Source organism: Eleginops maclovinus, chromosome 14 (genome assembly GCF_036324505.1).
Source record: "Eleginops maclovinus isolate JMC-PN-2008 ecotype Puerto Natales chromosome 14, JC_Emac_rtc_rv5, whole genome shotgun sequence".
Taxonomy (NCBI): domain Eukaryota; kingdom Metazoa; phylum Chordata; class Actinopteri; order Perciformes; family Eleginopidae; genus Eleginops; species Eleginops maclovinus.
The window spans coordinates 13,496,238-13,516,599 of NC_086362.1; the positions used below are offsets into that span (position 1 = coordinate 13,496,238).

A 20,362-nucleotide genomic window follows, 5' to 3' on the forward strand; every position below is an offset into this window, starting at 1 on the left:
ACAGCAGCTCTGCTCTGATGGCTGCTTGCTACACAAGTGAAACCTCATTTTTCCTCACACAATGACAAGTTCCCAGGATTAAACCTTGCCAAATAGTTTAGGTAGCACTACAAAGGCAGCTTTCCAGCAGCATGATGAACAGGACTGTGAGGGTGTGTGCCGCCTGAGCTCGACTGTCAGATGCCCGTTCCTCCTGTTAGATTTGTTGCACCTTCTCGGGAGGGGCAACTTGGCAGTACATATTTTAGTGACACCCTGCGCCCTTAATCGTCCAGGATAAGACTAATCTCCTGAACGGGTGTGTGAAGGCTGGGAAAGTACAAGTTTGTAAATTCTCAAGTCAACCGGAGGCAGGTTTTTTCAACATATTGAACATGTTCATCAAGTTAAATCAAGACTGAAATGTTTTAAAGGGGCCCTATTCTTCTCATTCTCAGGTTCATATTCATATGTGGTGTCTCTCCTGGGACATGTCTCCATGCTTTAATGTTCAGAACCACTTTTCACCCTCTGTCTGAAACCAGAGCCCAGTCTGCTCTGATTGGTTAGCTGGCCGGCTCTGTTTTGATTGGTCAACTGCTTATAGAAGTCCCACCCCTTAGTCTATCACTTACAATGTGTTGGAGCGCTAGCCAATAGAAGCAAGAGTGTAACATAGTGATGTCACCAGGTTGCAGAAGTGAAAAAGTAGTCCAGTAGAGCGAACACCAGGATTTTAGCCTTTGCATACCATTTACATGCACACAAACCTATACAACACCCTACAGGAAAACCCCCAAAAGCATAACAGGGTCCCTATATAATAATTTAGCAGTAATAGCATGACCTTTTTGTCTATCAAATTAAGGACTGTAATGGCGATGAAATAAAATCTCTGATTAAAATGCATGTTTTCCCAGGTGATGGGCTGCTTTGAGAGGTATATTTATAGATCACAGGGAAACAGATGCCTCTCATGACAGCTGGATAAACGATGTGACGCGCTTTTAAGTTGAAGTGCTGCAAGCCATCTGGTTTGCTGATGTTCTCTACAGATGTATCAAACTAAATAAGCATAGCTAATTGGGTTTATTTGAACGATACAGATCAGATTATGCCTGTGGTTGGATTGACGAGAGTACCGACTGGAGCTATAAAAAGGTTGCTCCCTGGAGAGGAGCCTTTATGGGACAGAGTGGGGTTAGATCCCATTAAAGCAGACCTAATGATGAAAACTAAAGGATGACAGTGGATAAAAGCTGAAGGTCAGAGCTGCTCACCTTTAGGGAGTCCACAAGGTCCTCGACCAGGAAGAGGCGGCTCATCTGCTTCAGGGCTCGGTTGATGTAGGTCAGACTGACGTCCACGTGCTTGCGGAAGGTCTCAGGGGGGATGCTGACATCCTTATCTATCAGTGTTCTGCAGACAGGGAAGAGGAGGGGACAGTGAGCCGAAATGAGGCTAAGTATCTGGGCGGAAAGTGCTGCAGGGAAACATAACTAGCCTGTGGTGGAAAGCTTAGAGGAGGAAACCAATAGGAGCAGCATAAACAAAAGCTTTAGAGGGCTTTTGATCAACACCAATGGCTTAATGATTACCTGGCTGAATCGAGACATTTCTTACTCCTGAAAATCTTTTTCCAATCCACAGTTGGGATGACAGGCATTACATTTTGAAACTGGAGAGGCTGAACAGATGTTTGGAAACAGGAGAGGTGCACACACGTCTCACTGTTTGGAGTGTGTTTAGCTCATCTGCAGATGAAAGGGTCTTGATTTGAAACCTGCCTATTGACAGAACATTTGAATACCCCCTGTTGTACAAGGCGAGCATATTCCAAATGATTTTTTAGTAAAAGTCTCCGGTATTCTGTCCTGCTCATGTTCTAATCTGCAGTGCGTATGGTAAATACATAATAAAATGGATCTTCTCCCACCTTTAGCAGGAGCTTTTAAGTTACCGTCAATAAAACTGCGCAGACGATTCTAACTGAGAACAACTCATAGGGCTCAAACATTTCTGAGAGGCTTTTCAATCACAAGGAAGGGAGAAATGAGTGTAAACTAGATTGTAAACAGAGTACAAATGAGTATTATTATTTTGGCCACAGCTTTTATTTGGGACTGTGTTACCTGAATTCCAGAGAAGCTATGGTTAATAAAATGAATTGTACTGCAGAGAAGGATTTGCTGGACTCTGCTTGGAGATGCAAACCGCAGTGGGTAAACAAAGACAAATAGTCACAGCTATCAGGCACGTCTCATTATTTCACAGATGTAAATAGCGTGCTCCATGGTAGAATTGCTCTATTTTCACACTGGTACAACATTACCCATTTCCCCTTCACTGAATGATTTGGTTTCAGAGCTAATACGAGTGTCGTGACATTAAAGAGGAGCTCTGAACATTAGGATGCCTGGGCTATGGCTCCACCGTAAAAGCGTAGATAAATAAATAAACCGAGGTTGCATCAGGCGCTGCCGTGCCTAACCTCTAGCGCTCTGACACTCGGTAACGTAAAGCCCGTGTGGTATATAGTTTGGATGAGACGTGACAGGCGGCAACACGGCCTAGGGAATAATATTGCAATACATTTCTGGATTTTTTCATTAGAAATGTTCTGGAGTGCTGTGGACTTTGCAGAAACAAATATAAAGCACATACCAGGTTTCACTCTTACTGTTTCTTGTGCTGTTATATTAAGAAGGAATGCCAATGTTTTGAAATAAATCAATGTCAATTTCAATCAGTTTCTCTATACCTCGTTACTATGGTGAAGCCATATGAACCAGCTGTTCTAACTCTGCTCTAATAATAGACCTAATTATAGACAGAGAAGTGAGTGAGATGTTTTAATCATAAAGGTGATGAGGTCTGAATCAGGAGCCGTCCAAAGACATTAACGCAACCCTCCATACTTTGATCATTTAACAATGCGCTAATTGAATATTGAAATGATCACTTCCAGGTCAATGGAATCTCCCAGGTAACGAGGAAGAAAAGGTTGAAGTAAAGTACTATTGAATTTAGAGGATTCGGTCTCACTTGAAGGGGTGTCCGTCGCTGGACTTCTGCACGGCCTGCACCACAGACTTGTAGATGCGGAAGGTGATGGTGACGCAGAGCAGGGCCAGCAGCAGGTAGGACGCCACGCTGATGACGCTGAAGGCTGCCAGCGACAGCAGCATCAGCAGGGACAGCCCGAACACCACGCCCGACTTCTTGGGGTCTCGCCAGTGGATCAGATCCTTCACTGCAGAGAGGAGGTCAGAGGGAGGGGTTAGTCTGATATCGGTATGCTCAGAAATGACCTGCCAAATAAAATCCTGTTGTCTTGTAGATGAGGTAAATAAAAAGGCCCTGGCCTGCAAGTGGGAATTTGGTTTAGTTTAAAGGCATTGAAGGGAATCTTAAAACTATTTGCTTTATTGGGAAAATGTTGGCCAGGCCTCTAGAAAAACTGGCCCAATAAAACATGAGCATGCACCGTAAAACTTATTTGGCAGTGGAGAATAACTGAGGAAGGCTGATGCTGCAAGTGCCCCCTTCGTGTTTGTATGCATTTCCTGTGAGAAGTTGTGCATGCAGAAAGGAGAGCCTCTAGACAAGGTGGTTACGTAACGCTGGAATGGGTTGGCACTCTGAGCCACGCCTTCCCTCTGCGTGTGAAAAAAAAGAAAGACGAAAAGTGCATTTAAAAAAGCCTTTTGTAAGTGGGGGGAGAAACCACGTGGCTGATGCCTCAGGGACGGTTCAGGCTTCAGTGCTCCAGCTAGTTTAATGGGAACACACGTTATAGAGAACCTTCACACACACACACGTCACAGAAAACTGACAACAGCCACGTCTCACTGGCAGGACACCCAATACAACTACAGTCAGAATTTTAAATGTTGGGGTTTTTATTGCAATCCAAATTTATGTATGGCAATAAGCAACCCAAAACCGAATGATGACAGTTAAATGGACTCTGATACCACTAATGTCGTTCTTTATAGTAGCCTGATAAATGACCCCTTGAAAACCAGATGGTTCATTTTGTATTACATTTAAAACCCAACACATGTCAGGACGCCACATCCAATTGCAGTCAGAGTCCTAAATGTTGGGGTTTTTATTGCAATCCAAATTCTTTTTTGGATCACTTCGATCACATATATTTAGGTCAGGCCTCAACAGGCTGACTGAGCAGAGGGAATTTTAATTCCATCAGATGTTTTCATGATCCCGACTTTAAAGCAGGATTTTAAAGCAGGTAGAAGTTAAAGTTGGTACTGTGCCACAGACATCTGGTGTACAGTATTTAAATAAAATGCATTCTCACAACACCACGAACAACTACAGTCAGAGCTGAACTAATAATGGACAGCATGGACTAATCCACATCGCAGGAGGTGAAATATTTGTTAAAAGGCAAAACACCTTCAGAAAAAACATTGTGATGTCAGTATGATGGTGTAGCAGCAGTCTGAAAATCATATTCCTAGAGAAAGTTAAGATTGTGGGATGCTTAAATGTAATAAAAAACTACTCCAGAAAGAGACCATGTTTGCAGTCAGTCGGTAATACAAACATCAGTAATATGATTATCAGTAACAATTGAATACACTGGTAACTCAATGTAGTTAGCTAGTTGGAATGCTATATGAAGACTGGCTAAAGTTAGCAAGTTGCTGGCTTCTGTGTGTAATGATCAGATAGTACAGTCTAGAACTGCATCTAGTCACTACATCCTCTTTCAACACCACCAATTTTGTGATGACCAAATTCATTTTGTTGCTCCACTTTTTGTAGTGTGACCATGGTAGACTCTTTGTTTGATCATTAATCCAGCTGAGCACATTCTTTCGACACACAGCTATATATGGCAATAACCAACCCAAAACAGAATGATGACAGTTAAATGGACTCTGATACCACTAATGTCTTTCTTTATAGTAGCCTGATAAATGTTGAACTGAATATATCAATGACCCCTTGAAAACCAGATGGTTCATCTCAAAGGGTTTTAAACTATTCAGGTATAAATGATGTCTGGTTTTTTTGTATTACATTTAAAACCCAACACATGGCATATCGGACTCTTAAAAACTAAAAACAGGCAACAACGCTCAGCATATGAACAGTTAAACCCGTTCACAGCGACCTGAGGGAGCAGCACTGCTGTGTGGCTCACAGGAACAGAGACAGCTCTATTGTTCCTCGTTGTGTCTGTTGAGCCTGCAATGAGACTGTGTTTAAACCTGCTCCATTACAGCAGAAATGTGCTTTATCAAGTCAGCAGGTTGATAACATTCAGGACAAGTGGATAGTGCCAACAGATTTGAAAAGAAATTCAACGATTTAATCCAACAGCCATAATGAGTGGGGCTTTCTTACCCTGCACTGCAGGGGTGAGCGTGTTCTCCCAGCATGCTTTGCTGCTGGCACCCACAGGGAGGCAGCCAGAGCTGGACGGCCCTCATTATCTCCCTCTCTCCCCGTCTCCCTGTCTCTGGCCCTGGCGCTACTGTGCTGAGTCCCAGTGGCTGCCGAGGCGCAGTGGCCTGCTTTCACTGTGCTGCTCTTAAAGCTGCACACACCTTACCACAAGCCTGAGAGGAAACAGGCTGGACCGACATTAAGAAAAGTTTACTGGCATTACAGCCGACGGTTAAAATATATAAAAAGGTCTCTACGAACACATTTTAGGACCTATTTTTATGGGTATGCAACCCTTCTGGTTGTCATTTCAAAGAACTGCATTAGAAGTCTGCTTTGCTCATGCAGGTTAGCACACTGCATCTCTAGAGACCATCGGCACACTTTTACCTAAAGGACACAGGATGTTCTGAAACAAATACTGAAATCCATTGTGTAGACAGCTAAGGTTTAATATGACTGAATAAAACAATAGACATGCCATGTCAATTTAATCTTTATTAAAAAACATTGCTATTCTGTGGGTCCAGTAGTAGATAACTGGGCAATATACATCATATCAGTGAACATTCAGAACTAATGTCCTGTGGACCAAATATTCTGGCAGTACCTGCCTAGTAAAATGAAGTTGATAAAAGCAGGGGCTCACAATTAACTCCATTTTTGTACTAAGGTTTGGTCTCCCCCGCCTCCCGAGAAAATAACTCTCTTTAACTGCCAAGCTCTCTAGAAGCTAGTTGCTCACTGCGTCTGCCTGCTGGCCAAGTAATGTTCAGTTGGCTCATCTTAGAAGTTTTACTGAGATGACATTAATGAGAATGAAAGATTTGGCTAGCCATGCTATACTATGAGCAGCATAATAGACTAACTGTTTCAAAGGCTGCTGCGGAATAAAGTTATTTTAAGTAACAGGCAATTAAGCCTGTTCAAACCTTGCTCTATTTCTAATGTGACCCAAATTCATCTCCTGACTGACGTTATTACTCATGACTGAAAACAAGATAATAACCCTGACAGAGACATTACATGATCCTTTTGTAAATAACTAGCACCAACACAGGTTCACTTTGACTCAAGTCTTTACATGTGCCATTCTACAAATCTTCACACAGAGGATTAACACAAATCTGACCACTAACGGAATGCTTGATTCAACTAATCTTGGAGGCCCTGAAAAACAAGACGGGTATTAAAGCAGGCCAAAAATAAATAAAGACAATTGCCTTTTGCTACCACTGTGGGGGGTTCACCAACAGATGGCTGTGATACTTTGTGACAAAGGGTGTTATTTGCTGCAAATCTTGTACAGCAATGCAGAAAATGTCTAGCATATCTTCATGACAACAGGCACACCTACCTAAACAAACTCACCCTGCCTAAAAAGACAAGTTGTGGAGCGGCACTGCAGAGGAGCACTAAAATAGCTCATGTCTGGAGGGGGAGGATTCACCAGCACCGACTTCTCTACAGAACATGATACAGAACAGTGCTTCCCTTTTCAGCGCCAAGTCATCAATACCATAATTAGAGAATTATTACATTATGTTCACCGCTGAAAATCTACACAAAGCAATGCACAGAATAGACTTCAAACGAGCTGAACCGTTATGGCTCTTCTGCACTGTGTCCCCTTAGTTTCTGGTTGCTAGAGCACCAGCACTCGGTTCTGTAGTGTGCAAACTCTAGGTTAAGATATTCAACACATGTAGACACCCTACTGAATGTGTTAGGATTACTGTCTGCATACCAGCCTCTGAGCATGTGTGTGTGGAATTAAGATCATGTTTGCAGAGAAGGGGGGGGGGGGGGCGTGTACTGCAGAAGTGGCTGCTGTTACTCTTGGAAAATAATACCCACCAGTGCTCTGACCTTGGTTTGGTGACTGGTCAACTTTTAACTAATCAGTTATCCGTGATGCACGGTACTAGGTGTGTTTTTTTTTTAAACAAGACATCGTTTTGGAGAAAAAGCTGTGGCTGGACACGGTTGAAGAGAGGAGGACTGGACACGTGAGGACAAAAATACCTTACATTAACCTATCAACCCAAGATGGCATTATGCTTAACAACCAAGTATGAATTACACACCTCATTTATTGGAGATCATTTTTCCCAACTGGGTTTTTTTGTTCCATGTCTTTTTCATCCTGTCATGATGTTCACCAAGTGTGCTTTGCTAAGTTGCATTAGGACAGAAACCCGACACTGGGAATTGACTGTACCCCGTGACGTTCAAGGTTCTTGCAAGCCAACACTAGGGCACCATATTTAAACCTCAGCCACTCTCTGTTAATGGACCACTGCCGAGCTGTAAAGGACAAAGGGGACGAGAGGGTCAAAAGATCAGATGGAGAGGGGATCACCAAACTATATGCAGCCTTAGTGTCCATATACAGCTTGGAAATAATTAAGAGCCGACTCCACATGTTTCTTAAATCTCAATCTCTACATGTAGGGCAGCCATTCCAGTGTCTGTTGAATTCCAACACAGACAAATGTTGTCAGTAGTTTGTAGAATACAATAAAAAAATAAAATAATAATTGAACTCAAAGACAAACCTATAAATAATAAAACAAGAGAAAATGATAATGCTGAAGTGGTGTCTTCATTTTCTCCGCGGTTGTAGCACACTACATTGTGGTTTGGCAACTATAATCTGTGACAACTGCAGTCTCTACAGCTTTACTTTACCCTCAAATAACCTGAATGACCTTACAGTCAAAGGGTTTTCTGTACTGTAGTTCTATAGAGGCATATACACTTGAAAATATATTCTAAATATGCAACCTTACCATAAAATGATAGCCAATGATTTAATATATGTCATAACTTTCAAATATAATTTAGAGGCCCCGGCCGTGGCGCAACTGGCTGGGGCACCAAGATGTCTTCCCTAGACATTGAGAAGTGTCCCTCAAAGAGAGTTGTGTCTGTCTTCTATTTTGTATCATGCAATCACACATTCTGACGCGAGAACACCTTCTTCAATTACCTTACTCCATGAGGTCCACAAGCTGTAATCATTTGTACTTATCACTTTCTGTGGCGCTAGCGCACGGCACTTGATAATTACATTTGCTCACGATTAACTGAATCAAATCAAATTCTTGAACAAAGCTAAACATAGTTAAACTTTAAAGGGTTTGGATAAAAACAATAGGCAATAAGTGACTAGTAATCAATAAACTGCTGGAAGATGTCATTTTTCCACCTTCATCTTACCAAATAAGACAAAAAATGTTCACACCAATCTCAGCAACTACACTTCCTTTTAGAGCCTGACAAGAATTGGCTGACAAATTTAGTCGGATGATGTTAACAGAAATACAGCTATTGTTGCACACATGTTAGCTGATACGTAAAATGAATTAGAAATACAGTACTACGAGGAGAAGACAGTGTGCGGCTCATCTTAAAATCTTCTAACCTGAACCTCCAGTGGATATTCAACGTCGTATTGATGAGCGGAAATAAGTCACATGAATGCTGACAGGACTAGAAGTGACAACCAAGCATTACCGGGCAGGCTACATTTGACTTCTGTTAAAGCGCTTTGAATGGTGAATACAGAAGGCTTCAAGGTGTTGTGTCGGCACTTTGAGTGTCATAAAGCATGTTCCTACAAGTATACAAAATGTAAAAACTGAAATATGTTTTGAAGGAGCAGGCAGCTAAGGTGCAAGTGAGGAAAGAGGCCTTGTCGAGGGGACTGTGTGAGGTCAGCAGGCCTATCGCCAATAAGGAAGAGGTGTTACCTGATAAGTGGGTTAGTATTGCTGTCACGACATGCTCAGCAAGATGATAGGCTTCAGCCACCCATTCGTCGATGGCTTCTACCTCTTTGGAATACGTGCTGTCAAACACACGGTTGCTTTGGGAACATGAAGGATTAGGAACGGCGGAAAAGGAAGACTGTTGTATGGATGCAGCATTGGGGTTAGCTTTGCCACGGTCAGGAACCTTTGACTGTAGAGATGCCACATCCTCTTCCTCTTCTTGACTGCTGCCCAGCTCCTTGAGAGCAGTGATAGTAAGCTGTTCTTGTTCAAGATCCATCACCATGGCTGGAGGGGACTGATTAGGACGCAAGCCAGCTTTGCAGAACTTGTCCTCAGAAGGTACATTTTTGGGCGTGTCGTCCTGTTGTGCATCATCCTGTCTTGATTTCAGGCACTCCCGCATGAACTCCACAAAGCTGTCTGTAGGTTCAGAAACTGAGCTGTCAGAGTCATTACTTTCTGGGTTGCTTGTCGTCTCAAAAGCCTGTTGACTTGCTTCAGGGTCCTGCAGGATCTTTGATCCAATCTTCTGTGCTGGGAGGTAGTTGCCATTTTCTATGTTATCTGTAACAATGTCAGGGGTCGTTTTCTTATCGAAATCTTCATCATCATTCATCTTGCTATGTGTCTCACTTTGGAAAGAGGAATATGGGTCTTGGGGATATTCTCTTTGACATTGCTCATCAACTAGCTTGGGGAAGGCTTCATCATCATTCACTGAAGTGAAATTGTCCAGAATTGGACCGCTTGAATTCAGTGGTTCATTGTTGATTTGAGAAGGATCCGAAAGAAACCGCTCCTTAACACTCAACCCTTTATCATCAATATCATCCAAGGTAGAGGATGCGTCATAATCATAATCAAATGATTGTCGGTCATATATATCATCTTGCATGAAGCTGGTTTTAGATAGTGAAGCCATTTCCATATGAGCCTCTTTTTCAGTTGTGTTGCTCTTTTCATCCGCCTTGCATAGGTTGTAGGATGTTTCCATGTACGCCACATCAGTCTTGCCAGGTTTGACCATGATATTTTGTGCTTCATCTGACCACTCGTCATCATTGTCTGGGAAGTCCACTTCTTCCTTTGTGACTTTGAACGGGTTTTCATCAACTTCTTTATTGGAAGTAGTCTGTGATTTTTCAGTTTGTGCTGGATTGGGTTGGGCCTCAGGTTTTGATGCAGACTCATGATGTTCTGGTTCAGGAAGAGGTTTGATTACGTTGTGTTTAGGAGAGTATTCCGCATCAGAGTCGACAGGTGAGGACGGGGGGGAGTAACCTTCCATGAATTCGGTTTCTAAGGGACGTGTTTTGGGCAGTTCACGGTTACTATCCTCTGGCTCAGGGGTCTTTGGAGCCTCTTTAGCTTGTTCTTTTACAGCCTCAGAGTCCTCATCTTCCTCCGCTTCAAGCTCCATTTCCATCTCCATCTCCATCTCCTCATCACTGTAATTGGGCTCGTCAGTCTCTATAACATTTATTGTTGGCACCTGCATTAGCTTCCTCTCAGACTTTGGTGGAATCACCGTTTCGTCAGTGGGAAGATTTGTGGCTGCTGCAGCAGGGCTAGGATCATTTGAACCTGCTTGAGGAGAAGATGAAGGAGGAACAGTAGCAGGAACAGAGACACCATCTTCAATGACTGTGTCGTCAGAATCACCTGAGCTTTCGGCTTCGCTTGCCTCTGGGGGCTCAAGATCTCCGGTCCACATGTTCTTCTTGTCATCCAAAACATTTTTAGCATCCATGCCAACTGGTGGAGGGACATGGGGAGACGAGGAGTCAAAGCCTGCAGGAGGGGCAGATGGAGCTGGGCCTGAATCAAGTTTTGATGGAGCCTGGGCACCTGGTTTTTCCTGTTGATCCCACATATAGGCTGTTGGCAAATAGCTTAGATCAAATTCAGAGTCCTCCTCAACACACGACTGCTTCAGTGCATCACTGGAATCATTCTTCAGCTTTGAAGCTTCAGCAGGAGAATCCATGAAAGCATCAGGAACTCCAGCAAAGGGAGCAGGAGCATCGGGTATAACTATGTCAGTTTCCTTCTTCGCCTTCAACGTCACAATGTCTGAAGTCAGGGTGCTTTTAGTTAGATCTACAGCATCATAGTCTGGCACAGGAGGTAAATGAGCCTTCATCCACTCTTCTGTTTCTTCAAATTCATTCACTTGTCTTAAATCTCCAAGCACTTCAAAGGGAGATTCTGGTGACTCTTTATCAGTAGAACCTCCTCTTTTCTGCACAGTTGACGTAGTTTTCTCAGTCTCAGTGGGAAATGCTGGGGTCTCAGTGGGAAATTGAGGAGTCTCAAAAGGAGATTTTTGGGTCTCAGTGGGAGATTTATGAGTCTCATTCGGAGATTTGGGGGTCTCGGTGGAGAATTGCGGCTTTTCAGTGAAAAATGTGGAGGTCTTAGTGGAGAATCTTTGCGTCTCATTAGGAGATTTGGGTGTCTCAGAGGGCGATCTGGGTTTCTCAGTGGCAGATTTGGGGGTCTCAGTAGGAGATTTTGGTGTCTCAGTAGGAGATTTGGGCATTTCAGTAGGAGATTTGGGTCTCTCAGTAGGAGATTTGGGCGTCTCAGTAGGAGATTTGGGCGTCTCAGTAGCGAATTTTGGTGTTTCAGTAAAAAATTTGGAGGTCTCAGTGGAGAATTTTTGGGTCTCAGTGGGAGATTTTTTGATCTCATTTGGAGATTTTTGGGTCTCAGTGGGAGATTTGGGTGTCTCAGTGGGAGATTTGGGTGTCTCAGTGGGAGATTTGGGTGTCTCAGTGGGAGATTTTTCATGGTTGCGGTCTCTGAAATGAGAAAAACCGCCGTCACTTCTAAAATCTGGTTCCTTCTTTTTGGCAGCCAGAGCTTCAAGTGCCTTTATTCGCTCCGAAACAGGAGAGGTCTTTATCGGTGAATCTGGTTGTCCATCTGGCGGCCCTGCTTCGCTCCCGTAATTACTAGGGGTGAATGAGCCATGTTGGGAAGGAAAACGAAGGGATGTCGCGACACCTTCGCATGGCTTGTCGGAGCCCAGGACCACTCTTTTGTCTGCATCGGCGTGCAAAAAGCGAACAGCGAAGAGGAAAAAGGAGGGGAGGTCATATATCACACCACACTAAACTGTCATGCACTTCTAATATTATTCAGCGAGGCCTTGATGTTGCAGCCCAAGCATTCATGCATTGCGTCATGGAAATTCATATAATGGATGGGATCTTCATGTTTTGCATGCTGATTGTGTACTTCAAAGTTGCAATAAAGCAATCCAGTCTGTATGGCAACTTCAATTATCTGAAGAATCAGATAAAGGGCAAAAGAAAAATAACCACTAATCTCTCCATGTGTGGATATGGTGATTGCATGTAACAATTTGTAGTGCAAAGTGCATATGAATTACTTTACAATCGCATTCATAAAATGTGTTTTCTAAAGTTTGATCTTTTTGATCTGTAAAGATTGATCTTTTGTAAGCAGTTCAAAAGTTGTATGATTTTTTTCTAACTTTATTATCAATTATAAATGAAATCTGAGTAAAACATAAAATAGGTATCAGCTACTCAACTCTAGACTCCTATAATCTGAGCTGTGATTTAAACCACACATTTTTGGGATTACACATTGGTCATGTGTCATGGTATTTATTTTTCTCAAGGTAAACTCACAAAGGTTGTAACAGTCAACATCATTTTGACCTTCACCACAGAACACCATGAGAAGTAACGCACATGAATGAGATATAAAAAAAGCATTTAAAAACCAGAAGAAAGATCAGAAGGATACAAATTGTACCTACATGTACACCCCGAGGCCTTTTATTAATTTAGGATGTATTAGATTTCATTTACAAACATCTTTGTAAAACAAAAGCTGGCCAGCACTGCTGCAATGTTTCAATCTGACAGATTTGAAATGAATATTTCATGTTTATTTCATAAAGCTCAAGTTTGTTTATTTTTTCTAATCTTAGTTTTTCTTTCCTGACTGTAACAATTCTGTGTGTAAACATGCCAATTAGATAAAAAATATCCAGCTGGAAGAGGGAGGAGACCAAGCGTAGTCAATACGTTGTACTAGCCTGGTAAACTACAGTCTGTTTTTAATCAAACCGGTCAATTTAAGGTCTGTAATTAGGCACACACTGTTAGGGAGGTGGGGTCTTAAAACCGTGGACATAGTCTGTGTTCAAGTTTCAGTTTGAAAACGTTGGACGGCTGATACCACAATTACCTGACTAAGAAATGATCCTTCTTCCCACCCTGCCTACAGCTCTCCATGCTGTCAGCTACCTAATCAGTAATAAACTAAATATGATAACCTCAAAATTATGGAAGGATCAGATACCAAAATGTAAAGGCAATACTCCCGCCAATGCATTTAATGGGGTCATCCAAACACCACCATTTCCTCAGCCAAACAGCTGAAGAGGCTTGCATAGTCCCTGTGATGGCAGGGCCCCCCTCCCAAGCCATGTGGCCCCTAAGTAACCTGTAGGCTTTTCAAAGACATTCAAAGATGTTCTAAGCAACTGTTCCCACAGTCAAATGGTCCTTCCAACACCAATGACCCGCCGTGTCACCTGCCATGCCATTAGGACAGGGTATTGTCTATATTAGGAAACGAACATCAGCTGCTCAACTCAACCTCTAACTTCGAACTGATTTAGCTTTTATCCATCAAGCACGCTTAAATAAGCTATTTTTTTCCGATTTAATGAGAGGTCAAAATGTTCCCTACTTCAATTGAACCCTGCTATGTTATCAGTGTTGACAGCATGGTCCCATGACCCAACCCCTCCCCTGCCACTGCATAGACAGAGACTTTTCCACTGATGGCCAACTGACTGGTCCACTTTGTCTTGGACTGCTACCTCCCCTTTTGCCACAATATAATGCCTTGTTCAAACTAGGCCACATGAATGGACTTTCCATCTAGCCAGCAGCATTGTAGTCCTCTGGCTCTGTACTAGTAAACAAATTCCATAACAGCTCATGCTCTGAGAACACATCCACAGATTTTGGAGAGAGCCAAGGCTATTTGATTTGATTCTCAACTTCCAAAGAGACTATTATTCAGGAGTAGCTTTATGAACATGGTTATAAAAAAATGCTGTCAACAACTTTATTTTGTAACGGGCCAATAGTGATGTGCCATCTGCCAAATTAGGCCTCAGTGGACTTCCATGTCTGATTGTCATCTGCTCTCTGCAGTAGCTGGAGTTGAGAATATGAATGTGGCCCCAAAAACATCAGTTGTTATGAGCAGAATCTTCTTTCTACCCTGAACATGGAATGTTATTCTCTGGATCAGTATATGTGATGAAATAATCTCACATCAAGATAACGTGGTTATCATATCCTAATCACTCAAACTTGACAAGGGGGTATAGACCAAACAAAGTTCACCAATAAAGGAATTTACGTTGAAACCAGACATCGCTTTCCTGATAACAAAATATAATGCTTAACCTCAGATATTTTTGCTGAGAAACAGATGAGTCAGTAGTTCAAATTCCACCGGGTGTAGTCACATCTCATCATTCATAATGAATAGGTTGGATGCATGTAACGTAAGTATTGTAATGGTAACCTGTGACTGAGGATATTTTGCGGATCATCGTCCCTAATCAAAATCGGTTCTACTATATCACTAAACAAAAAACCCTACTTTGACAGCTATTGGTTACTGTTTGTTTACAATAGTATAGACTACTAAGACTGATGAAAATGACAGCATAAAAAACAAAAAAATCAGAAATGAAAAAACAAAACCTACTTTTTAAATGCTTAAGCAAGGATGTGAGACATGCACAGAGCCATAAGCTGATAGAGGGGTGGAGGGCAAGTGAAACCTGGGCCTGCCATCGCCTGTGGCAGGCCCAGGTCATCAGGCGGTGGATGATACCTCCAGTGCCACTCATCCTCTGGGGCCTGGTTGCTACTGGGACTGAGGGGAGCTCGGGCTTGGATACTAGGGCAGCAGGAAGTTGTTACCTCCGGAGACACCAACCTGATCCATTTTTAGATTTCTGCTCTTGTGCGCACAACGTGAACTTGAACTTCACTGCTTTCTTAAAATAAGGTGGCAATCTTGGGATTATCTTGTAGCTACAGTGAGTGCTGCTGACCTAAATAATGCTCACTAGCAGGCAGTAAAGTCGGAAATGGATCAGATAGCTAGCAGCTGCAGAGGCATGGTCTTCCATGTCTAATTTTTGGTGTCCTGTAAAGATTCTGTATAGTCAAGAACAAGCAGCAGTGAATCCTGAAATGGACAAAGACTTGTTTTTATTGGGTTAGTGCTAGTTATTTATGCCAAATGTATAAACGCAGGCACATTATTTAAAATGCACCAAGGTGAAACTGCTCAGACTACAGCTATGCCTGCAGCTTTAACATAAACTGAAGATGTAAACTGTCAATAGGTCAAGATTGCTATTTTGGGCATGAGATAGAGAGGTTTCATCTCAAGTTGCAGCAGGGGTTGGGGGTGGTGAAGAGAATTACCAATACCATATGTCTTTGAGAACATGAGCTGTGCTGCGTTGATAACTTACAATTAGTGCTGCAACTGAGGGTCAGCAGTGTTGGAAACAGATGGAGTAGCATGACACTATTTTGTTGGAGGAGGGGTGGGTAAATACTGGTCGAGCTAGGGAAGGAGCTGGGGTTAGGACGGTAGTTCGCCATGTTATTAGTCTCTTTTTAGGTTTGCTCTATTTTGATAGAAGATGACGAGCAGGAGAGGGGCACTAGAAACAGGGATGGTAGCGCAGTACAGCAGCAGGCCAGCGAGAGAGTACAGGACAGAGGGAGAGAGCAGGTGAGCAGCGTAAGAGAACCATACACTTGCCTTGAGGAGACTGAATGAGAGATACAGGCGAAGAGGAAAGAAAGGAATCTGAAAAAAGAAATAAAAAGTACAGAAGTATATGATCATCCTAGAAGAGGAAGAAAAGAAGTCCTATCCATCAGAGCCATTCAAATTAAAGGCAGTAAAAGAAGGAGAAAACTGAACTTATCCAGCCTTATCAACTCTACATACTATACAAAAAGCTACAAGAGACCAGAAAATACTGATGGTAACAAAGTTGCCCCATGCATATGCTCTTATTGTATACTACAGTAAACCTTCAATGACTTTAACACATGCACTTATATTTGCTATGTAGGCAAGACCAAGACAGTTGAGGTGCTTCCTGCAAATTAACTACAGACAACACACCACTATTTCGTCTTTAGAACTTCTCCAAGGGTTTATGTTGCTACAGAAACAAACAGAACCTGGATTTCATGTACCCTATAAAGCAAATAGTAACTGGGCAGCCCTGTTCAAGAACGCTGTCTTTTTGGTTTGGGGTTGTTTTTTCATGGGCTTTCACTTGAGGGAAATCTTAACGCTACAGCACACAATGATGTAGTGTTCTACCAACTTTGGATCAGCAGTTTAAGTTTGGCCACTTCTTGTTTCTACCTTACACTGTCCTCCTGCATAATGTCAGCCCCATAACGAAATAGTGTTCCCAGTTTGGCGAGGAAGACTGGCCTACACAGAGTCCTGACCTACACCCCATTCAACACCTTTGGAATGAACTGGAATGCCAAATGCAAGCCAGACCGCATCACCCAACGCTAATATTGAAACTCTTTTAACTCTCTGATGGAAGACAATCCCTGAATCCAGTTTGCAACTTCTTATGGGAAGCCTGAAACCCAAATAGTGGCAGCTGGAATGTTAGGGTCCAAATACAAGTGGCCAAGTAATACAACCAGTTCGTCAAGGTTAAACGCTTAAGAGTGAGTTCACACCTCAACCTCCATTCATTCAGACTGGTTGGGGATGCCAGGAGAGAAATCTCTTGTCATGGGAAAGGACTGAAGATGTGTAAGAATTTCAGGTTTACCAAGAGAGGTGCAGCGTCTTGTTTCAGAAACACTGAATCACAGTTTATACTGGCTGGGGCGGTTGGGGTTGGTGTGTCCTCGCTGTGCAGCATTCCTTATCTCCGATTCATACTCTCTGAACACACCACACCTTCACTTTTTAAACACAATTCAGGCTATGAAATCTTGCTTGTTCTTCCACATTTTTTTGAAAGGGACAAATTGGTGAGAGTTGAATTAACTAGAAGACACTAGCCAAAAACAATATATACCTGTAGAGGTAAAAATAAAAACTAACAAAATAGTTCAGATCCTTCAAAATGAAATGCATGCCTATATATCATGGTTCAACACATTCACAAAAATCATAAGTATGTCATTATGGATACTGTATGGCATTTTTGTAAAATGTTGATGACTGCTGTTAAGCTGTGGAAATGTTACAAAAACACAACGTGTATATCTCAAGAGGAATGCACATGAATGCATGTGATGGCGTTTCAAACACAGCCGAGAGAAAAATCAAAGCTGAATAATGTCCAACTATATAACCACAACAGATGAGTAAGAAGAGTTAGCTCAGGCTGCTTAACTAAAACTTTGCTTTACTTAAAGCTGCATTAAGTCATGTTTGAAGGGGCAGTGAACACAATGAAAAACACAACATCTGACATGTTATAACCTAATATAGCTTTTCAGACAGTTCTCTCTAATCCCAGAAGATACAGAACAATGTTAGAATTCCTTTTATGTTGCATTCCTTGCCACTGTATGAATCCAAATACTAATCCTCTTTTAAAGGGTTGGTTTCTAGCAATTATTGAGAAAAGAAACATATGGCTCTTTAGCTGCCAGATGCTCCACAACTTGCCTGTCAACTTAGCGTTGATAGACAAGGGTCATTCTCACATATCCAACAGCTGATTGCAGCTGCTGGAAAACAGGCTAAAGAGATCAGAGTGTGTGGGTCATACAACCAAAACATTGAGCTATAAGAAGCTAAAAGCCTCTGTAGAGCTGAGGGAAACTGCAGGATTGCTGATTATTCACTGAGTTTGTCAAAACATCATCATTTCATATAAAGACACCATCAAAATAAAGCTATGCAGAAATGTTCCATGTTGGTCTCTGGGACAAGGGTTGGACTGCCTTGGTTAAGTCACAGTGTGCAATCCAGATACTACGGCTCATCTTTGTTAAATCTGTCATTGGCAGACGCGAGTTGGAAGCTTTGCCACTGTGCCTTTGGGGCTTCTTTGGCTCATATCCTATTGGAAATGATGGTGCAAGGCAGGTCTACTGCCATGCCGGCCATTCCTGCCCTAGCTAGCCTGTACTGTCCACCCTGAGGGCTCTCTGATGTCTCTGCGGCCTCAGTCGTATAGTCCACTCCTGCAGGGGGGGGGGGGGGGGCTGTGTTGGCAACACAAGTGGAGAGAGAGGGAAAGGAGGCTGAAAGAACTCTGTGTTCCTTCAAGCTTTGCTTGTGTACCTCATTTTTAGGTAGTTTGAATTGAATACCTAACATTTCCAATTTACTCCAATATAAGTTTTTCTAAATACATGGATAAGAATAATTAAATCAAACCCCTGCATGTAACCACTAGGTTTGGGACACTATGAACCACAACAATTACAGTTCTGGTAACTCATCTAATGTAAATGTCTCCGCTGTTGGGCAAATGAATGACTTCTAAAAAGAAAATGGGAGTTTTCGATAAGTAATATCAAAGCACAGGGGAAAACACAATTCTCTCTTCAGTGAACATTATTTAAAAGGTTGTAGATCAAAATAGAGGTGGGGTTGTTGCCTCGAGTAATTTAAATGTTAGTCTGCTCCTATTACAACATTCCTATAATAAAATATGAGCAGACAGCTGAACATGTAACGACAGCTATCAAACTGTGAGCTAATAATTACTGTAAAAGGGCAGCAATCTGTGAGATTGGGATTAAGTACTTTTGCAACAAGAAAACTGCTCACAGTTTGAGATGAGATAACACATAATGCAGCACTACGTAGATTGATTAAGGCTAACCACCACTTAAAATATGATGCAATGTAGTTTCAGAAATGAAGTCTTAATTTTGAAGTGTGCCACTTCCTTTGTGACTAGTGTCACTCATCAGGGTGCAAGTCAAGTGAAACGGGGTACAGACAGGAGCTGGAGAGGCGGGCCATGCCATCTGGTAGAGGTTACATCCACTGAGTCAGAGATCAACCTGTGTAGATTATTATGGAAACTACTGCAATAAGGCATGGGCAATGGACAAAAGAACATGTCATGATAGATTAGAAAGAATACTTCCATATCAGTTATGAGGCAATATTTCAGGATACACATGCACATAAGAAAAATACAAATCCATAATCCCTGTGGATGTTTAAAATTAAAAGCCAGGTGTTAATAGCAAACATGTGGTTAAAGAAGGGCCTACTATGATTTACTGGGATCTGAGCATGTGTCCAGCCTTGTTTGGTTAATATTGCAACAAAACTAATTAACTATAAATAATGCAACCGTTCCTCTGCTTAACATTTCTTTTTACTAGTACATTACTGCAATTACGTCATAGGGAACGACAGCTCAAAGCAACACAGTGTACCTTTTAACTCTGTCTGCCTAAGCACATTTATAAAATCATTGACAGATTAATCCATAACAAATAAATCATTAGCTTTACACTATTTCACAAGAAAACTCTTATTTTTGTTGGTTTTATTTCAAGGGAACAGGAGTCCCGTCATACAATATAATACACACAAATAAATACATATAAAGTTGTTTAAAGTGACATTCAATTGCCAACTCCAACGGAAATGCAATTGAAAAGTATTAACTAGTAGGAAAACAGATCTAAAGACATTATCTTTCCATATGATATGGATGCAGGGCAGGGCCCAAAGCCCACAGTTTAGATGACTCAGCAGGGCTGTAATGACTAAGGTTCGCAGAAGTCAATGTCTGTTATCCGTCACAGAGTTTTAATAAAAGCATCCCTGATCCTTTTGAGTTTGTTAAGGGCTGCAAAGTAACTATTTATTTTAAAATAGCCATCTTTGCTATTTTGGGATGTGGCAGCAAATAACTAGCTCTTATGAAGCTCATAGAAAAGCTAAGCCTGAGATCATCATTGAATATTTTTAAGCAAAAAAAAAGTCCAAACTGCAGTTATTTTTGGAAGGAAGTGGAGCCATCCCAAATTGTTGTCTAAACTAGATTCTAATCAAATAAATTATAATTGTGTCATTGTTGTCATAAGCTATTTATCAGACAGTACATCATATGATTATAGGCATGG

The 20,362-nt window shown here is 41.9% G+C and overlaps 1 protein-coding gene across 3 annotated transcripts in view; it reads right to left on the minus strand.

Moving 5' to 3' along the window:
- rtn3 (reticulon 3) overlaps positions 1 to 20,362 on the minus strand; it is a 29,303-nt gene that overhangs the window by 7,254 nt on the left and 1,687 nt on the right. Inside the window, exons 2-5 of one of the 3 annotated variants that reach the window (XM_063901234.1) lie at positions 16,029 to 16,076; positions 9,156 to 12,227; positions 3,025 to 3,232; positions 1,260 to 1,398 (exon numbers count right to left, since the gene is read on the minus strand). In XM_063901234.1, coding sequence (XP_063757304.1) covers positions 1,260 to 1,398; positions 3,025 to 3,232; positions 9,156 to 12,227; positions 16,029 to 16,076 — 3,467 coding nt within the window. The remainder of the gene's footprint in view (positions 1 to 1,259; positions 1,399 to 3,024; positions 3,233 to 9,155; positions 12,228 to 16,028; positions 16,077 to 20,362) is intronic. The other 2 variants (XM_063901232.1, XM_063901233.1) reach the window with 2 other exon arrangements.